The 7128-nt window shown below is 34.3% G+C and overlaps 1 protein-coding gene across 1 annotated transcript; it reads left to right on the top strand.

Moving 5' to 3' along the window:
* The first annotated feature begins 1998 nt into the window (after window positions 1-1998).
* On the top strand, window positions 1999-2868 carry LOC109244556 (transcription repressor OFP15-like). The gene has a single exon (XM_019411666.1). It carries the CDS (start codon window positions 1999-2001, stop codon window positions 2866-2868), a length of 870 nt encoding a protein of 289 aa, XP_019267211.1.
* The last annotated feature ends 4260 nt before the right edge of the window (window positions 2869-7128 follow it).

Here is a 7128-nt window from a genome sequence, read left to right as displayed (position 1 = left end):
TCCTCCAATAGGTTCCATAAAAACGCTAGATAACAAATTAGCTATTCATAATAGTATGCAAAACTACAATACTAGAATTCATAACCATTAATAAATATATGAAGAAGGAAGTGAGAAACTCGTAGAAGAATTCTCCGCCTTGCTCCTAGTGTATTCTTGCCTCTTTAGGTCGAATCCCCGGTCTAATGTCGGTCTCTCACTGTCCAATCTCGGTCTGTCACTCTGTCCAATCTCGGTCTGTCTCCCCTCAAAGTGGAGTTTTTAGGTCTATTTATATGTGTAGGAAAAGACCTAAACGTGTAGGTCAAGTCCTAGTCAAACCAAGAGACAAAATAAATCTTCAAAACTAGGAATGGATCTCGCCCCAGGCCTGGCGTCGCCAGGCATAACGCCTGGTGGAGCTGGCCTTTGCCTGGCCTCGCCAGGTCTAACTCCTGGTTAAGCTGGACTTTGCCTGGCCTCGATAGGTATAAAGCCTGCTTAAGGCTTGGCATCGCCAGCTTTCTCCTTTTCACTGTTCTCGAGCACGCTTTCAACGTTTAAGTATTCCTTTGCTCTACTTTCATCTTCAGTTCATCTACACATAAAATAGACTCCATTATACGCAAATAAAGTATAATTTATCATTAAAGTATATAAAATGCAAGGCAAATAATGTACGAAACTCTGAAATTATAGCCACACATCAAAGACGAAAAGGAAATTTCATGGATGAAGTAACAAATAAGGTGACGAAATACAAAAAAAATATATGTATATACAATATTCCAAAAATTTAAGCAAAAAAAGGACTTTTTTCAGTGGGTATGGTTGAGATTCATTTAAAATATATAGATGAGTCAATATACAAAATTTCGGAAAGATTGGAGGTGATTACGACTGATTTGATATCAAAATTCGTAGTTAAAATCGAGTTCAAAAAATTATTCTGCAACACATGTATCAAACATGTATCACGTATGTATATATGGATATACATGTGATACAAATATGATACATGTGTGATACACCTATTATCTTTTTAAAGTTCATCCTTTACTTCGAATTTTCAATTCAAACCACCTCAAAACTCAACCAAATCATTCCAAAATTGAGATTCAAGATTGTCAAGATGTACCCAATCTAGTCTAATAACACTCACTCAAAAGAAAACAAAAATTTGACTTTTTGTGGCTACGAATAGCTATTTGGATAATATTAGTAATATTTTATAACTTAACTAATTTTTGTAATAAACTACTTATAAATGGACATAACTGATATTTTCTCTTTATAAAATACTAAGGTAACCAACTTGTTTGAATTCCTTTTATGTAAACTGCAATTAAAACTCTGAATCTGATACTCCATTTAATAGCAGTACCACTATATTAATTTTTTTAATACGTTACTACATGGGACCTTCTGATCCTACTGAACGTGTATTTAATTCAGTTACTTATAAAATATAACGTGTATATGTAATATATAAATATAGAATACCCCACCAGTCAACTTCTTTTAATTACCACTCCTTTAGAATCATATGTTTTGAACGACAAACTCTGCCTAGCATTAATTGCCTCCCACAATAACAAAGTAATAGTAGTAGTTTTTACAAATTTATGTGACACTTTTTTTTATCGTGAGTTTAAAAAAAAATGATAACTTTTTATATATAAAAATACTTAAATTTTAACTTTCCATTATATCCAAAGTTGATAATGTTTGATGGCTTGTTTTAGATATAAATTTTGAAATATTTTTATCTTTTTTTTTTTTTTAAATTTACATCCAATCAAATACCGTCACATAAAATAAAACGGAATAAAGAACTCACTTTCATATTCAGATTCACAACCAATATAGCTAGAAGAAGAAACAACCAAAACCCAAAACCCAAAAACAAAAAAAAGGAAAAAGAAAAAGGCCTCATAAATTTATACCATCAAAATTAAACCACCTATTCAAATTTCAAGAGTTGGTTCTCCTCTCTCATTGAACAAAAGAAAGACAAAAATGAAGCTCTCTTCTCTCTTCAAGACCTCATCAGAAAGTAGTTCATCTTATTCTCCATGGCCATGGCCACTGCCAGCTTGTGGCAAACCTAAAACCCTATCTTTTAGAGCAGAAGAAAACATTTTCAAGACCCTAAACTCTACTTATCAGCTTGATGACATGACTAGTTATAGTCTTGAAGATCATGAGTTCTTCAGTGAATCTGAACGAAGCTTTTCTAATACTACTATTGATGCTTCAGAGCTCTCTATTGGTCACCATGATTACATAGAGACAGTAATCAGAGGGCTGAGATTAGAGAAAGAGAGACTATTTTTTGAGCCAGAAAAGACAAGTTCTATTATACTTGAAGAAACCAACAAGAATATTAATGATGAAGAAGAAGAAGAAGAAGGTAATAATATTACTCCACTATTCAAGGAGAGTACTGTACTAATGGCATTGGATTCAAAGGATCCTTTTGTGGATTTTAGAAAATCAATGGAGGAAATGGTGGAAGCTTATGGGATTCAAGATTGGGAGAATCTTGAAGAGCTTTTGACTTGTTATTTGAAGGTTAATTGCAAAAGTAACCATGGTTATATTGTTGGTGCTTTTGTTGACTTATTGGTTAGTCTTTCTTTTACTAGTGAGAATATTAATAGTGGTTCTTCTTCTTCTTCTTCTTCGTGTGCAATAATGGCCACTATTGTTGAGGAAAATTGTTTATCTTCAACAATTACTAGCCATTCTTTCACATCTCCATTGTCATTTTGTTCTTCTATTTCATCTACTACTAGTACTAGTGCTTGTTTGTCCTTGTTATTAGAAGAAGCTGAGATTATTCAGCAAAATGTTGATAGCAGTACTGCTTCATCCTCTCATATTTGATTGGAACAATGAAAATGAGAAGGGAAAAAAATTTGGAAATATATCTATATTAGTGGAGTAGTTCTTTTTAACTTCATAAAGTTATTGTTGACTCTGTTTTTCTTTTTCTCTTTTCGTAGTGTAGTTGTTATGTCTTGTTGTTGGTGTAGTTAGAAAGTGCATTAAATTTCAAGACATTCATATCACCTTGAAACTTTTTTACTATAACACATTGATATGACATGCTATTGCATCTTATTCCACTTTATTTGATTTATTATATGAAGTTGAGGGTTCAAATTAATAAAGTTTCATATATTCTTATAAGCAAAAACAACTTCTCGTAGAAATGCATGATAAGACTGCATACAATAGATTTTCGTGGTCCGGTGTATCTCCGAACCCCACGTATAGCGAGAGCTTAGTGCACCGAGCTGCCCTTTTTATACTCTTATAAGCAACAAATGTTACTGGGAAAGATTGTACAAGAAACCCATTTTTTTTTTTTTTTTTTGTGAAAAATATGGAACGTTTCACTTTTCCTTAGTTGCAAAAATTCTAATACTACATGGTTTACAAGCCAATGTTTTAAAAGGTAAAATGGACTGGCGGAGTTTGGCTCGTGGAACTATGTAACTTTTGTTCCATACTTTACGTCTTAGATGTTGGATAACTATGGAAACGGCCTCTCCTAAAGTGAAGGGTAAGGCTGCGTACAATAGATCCTCGTGGTTCGGCCCTTTTCAGAACCCAGTGACGCAGCCACATGCATCCAAGGGGTGTCAACCAACACTCCGTCGGAAAATTATACTGTTTAGCTTGGTAATTTAAAAAAAAATGTGTACATACTATATAATGACACCTCTTGAATTCTTAGTGAGTTTATTTCTTTATATTTTGACTCCCCTTAATCAAAATCCTGGTTCCGTCACTACCCGAATCCGTGCATAAGGAAACTTAGTGCATCGGACTGCCCAATTTAAACAAATGGTTTCCTTTCTCCTTTTCTCCATAACAACTTCAAATATAGCTTCATCAAAGGTCAAAGTATAAATTTTTATTAAATTTGTAGTGTAATAAATGAAGATCGCTGCCACAGCATCCCGCTATTAGTGCATAGCTGAAATCAAAATTAATAGTCGTTGGTTGGGTAATTTAATTTGTGAAGACTAAATAGTTACTATCCAATGGTACAATAGACAACTGTACATTATTTGTTCTATGAGTCGTGAGTGTCATACAACTACAGTAGAGCAAAAGCTTTAAAGACCATTCAATGACAAATAATACACACACAAATTGATGTTGAAAAGATTTTTTATATTGTTTGTTGTCATAGATAATGTATCTTTATTTTCATCTTACTATCTCGTTATTTGTGAATAATTATTTGTAATTATCTTTTAGGTAATTTGTTCTTTACATATGAGTATAAGTTAAACTCTATATACTGCAGAAATTGCAGTTTACAACACATACATTAACTGCTGATCAAATCATGATAGCCCCAGATTTTTAAAATTGGAAAGTCATTATCAGTTGATAGCTACAACACTACTATGGCTGAAATTTTTGTAGTGGTCCTCCTCTGCAAATAAATTATCATAAGCATAGCCCCAGATTTGAGAAAAATACATAATCTAACAGTCATTTTTTTTGTGTCCTTATACGGTGACTGGATTTGATTTCTCAAAGTTAAAAAAGGCAGTATCGATTTTGGTATGAAGAGGATTCTACCTGCCATTCTACTTGCTTTATATCTCTTACTTTTTTCTTTTTCAAATCTGAGAATTCCCACATGAGGAACGAAGTTTACAATATCGTGATGTTTTCTTTTAAATATAAATATAAATTTGAGAAATCCCTTTGAATTTCTGGCCCAGAAAGCATGAGGTAGCTGCTAGGTGTTTGTCCAAATTTTCTTATCATAATTATTTTTCCTATCTCATGAAGGAAAGGACAACATATTTACCATAATTGGATTTTTTTCCTAGAAGGAAAATATAATTCTTCCATATTTGGCTAGTCCCTTTTCTTGTAGGAAAAGGTTTGAAATTTTATAAATTGTAGATCCGTCCTTCTCATTCAGTAGCATCCACAATGTAGCCATATGGGATTGAGAATCGTGTTTAGGGGGAGAACTTTACAGGACAAGTGTTAGTGTGTTACTTGTGTTTGCCTCTTGTGAGGTTGTTCCCTCGATATTTTGTACTCTCTTTTATTTTAGTGGATTGCTCACCTCCGTCGTGGATGTAGGTCAATTGACCGAACCACGTTAAATGTTTGTGTCTCTTTTGGTATATTTCTCTTTTGTTGTCGGACTTATCATCGTTCAAGTATTGCTTTGCTAGCTTCCGCAAGACACCTGATTTTTCGGACGTAACAAGTGGTATCAGAGCAAGGTTCAAGACAGGTTCATCTTGGCGGGTTTAGTTTTAGCCGCAACCTATTTGACGGTAATCATGATTTTTGTATGAGAAATTTGACCAGAGTGCTATGCACGTTTAGACAAACTTTGTGGTGGAGATTTGGAGATGCAACATGTTGAAGGCTATGTGAAGAAGGTGTGGATCAAGTTTATTTTGTCAGAAAATTCAGGCCAAGGGGGAGAATTGTTAGGTGTTTGTCCAGATTTTCTTACCATAATTGATTTTCCTATCTCATGAAGGAAAGGACAACATATTTACCATAACTGGGTTTTTCTTTTCCTAGAAGGAAAATATAATTCTTCCATATTTGGCTAGTCCTTTTTCTTGTAGGAAAAGGTTTGGAATTTTATAAATTGAAGTTCCGTCCTTCTCATTCAGCAGAATCCACAATGTAGCCATAGGGGGCTTGAGAGTCTTGTTTACGGGGAGAACATTGCGGGACAAGTGTTAGTGTGTCACTTGTGTTTGCCTCTTCGTGAGGTTGTTCTCTCGATATCTTATACTCAATTTATCATAGTGGATTACTCATCTCCATTTGTGGATGTAGGTCAATTGACCGAACCACTTTATATGCTTGTGTCTCTTCTGGTAGATTTCTTTTTTGTTGTATGATTTATCGTCTTTCTAGGTTTGTTTTGCTAGCTTCCGCATGACACCTGCCTTTTTGGATCCTAACAAGTGGTATTAGAGCGATGTTCAAGACAGGTTCATCTTGGTGGGTTTAGTTCTAGCCGCAACATATTTGACGATAATCGTGATTTTTGTTTGAGAAATTTGACTGGTATGCTACTCACGTTGAGACAAACTTTGTGGTGGAGATTTGGAGATGCGACCCTGTTGAAGGCTATGCGAAGAAGGTGGATCAAGTTTATTTTGTCAGAAAAATCAGGCCAAGAGGGGAGAATTGTTAGGTGTTTGTCCAGATTTTCATACCATAATTATTTTTCTTATCTCATGAAGGAAAGGACAACATATTTACCATAATTGGGTTTTTTCTTTTCATAGAAGGAAAATATAATTCTTCCATATTTGGCTTGTCCCTTTTTTTGTAGGAAAAGGTTTGGAGTTTTATAAATTGAAGAACCGTCCTTCTCATTCAGTAGCATCCACAATGTAGCCATATGGGGTTGAGAGTCGTATTTAGGGGGAGAACTTTACGGGACAAGTGTTAGTGTGTCACTTGTGTTTGCCTCTTCGTGAGGTTGTTCTCTCGATATTTTGTACTCTCTTTTATTATAGTGGATTACTCATCTCCGTCGTGGACGTAGGTCAATTGACCGAACCACGTTAAATGTTTGTGTCTCTTTTGGTATATTTCTCTTTTGTTGTCGGACTTATCGTCGTTCAAGTATTGCTTTGCTAGCTTCCGCAAGACACCTGATTTTTTCGGACATAACAGTCGCTCATCTACTTAGTTATATATGATCTTGTTTTAGCGATCTATTATATAATGTCTGTAATTAAACTAACTCAAAGTTTCAAATATGGAGTATAAATTAATCAAATGGTGATTTTTTTAATGGAAAATATCCAAATATGCACCTGAAATATGTGAAATTTAACGGATTTGCCGTTAATACTTTGACACAAATATATCCCTGCCGTCAAATACCTGATTCATTCGTGCCCTTAGTTTAACGGAACACCCACCACTTCGCATAATCTAGGGGCATATTTGGCCTAGTAAAGTTCTTGAACTGCATATTATTCCACCAACAGTTTTTGTGCAATGATTTTTTTGTTGGCATCACACTTTGTAGCCAACCACTATTTTTTGGCACTGTATTTTAAACTGAATCAAAGCATTATGTGTAAATTGAATTACATATATAATGACATTGCATTTAATTCA

The sequence above is a fragment of the Nicotiana attenuata genome, unplaced genomic scaffold (assembly GCF_001879085.1).
Source record: "Nicotiana attenuata strain UT unplaced genomic scaffold, NIATTr2, whole genome shotgun sequence".
In the NCBI taxonomy this organism is placed as follows: Eukaryota; Viridiplantae; Streptophyta; class Magnoliopsida; order Solanales; family Solanaceae; genus Nicotiana; species Nicotiana attenuata.
The sequence above is the reverse complement of the archived record's forward strand: the minus strand, read 5'-3'. Positions and strand labels throughout refer to the sequence as shown.

What these genes read in the sequence shown, in the direction of transcription:
- LOC109244556 (XM_019411666.1), top strand. Translation starts at nt 1,999, where the DNA reads ATGAAGCTCTCTTCTCTCTTCAAGACCTCATCAGAAAGTAGTTCATCT.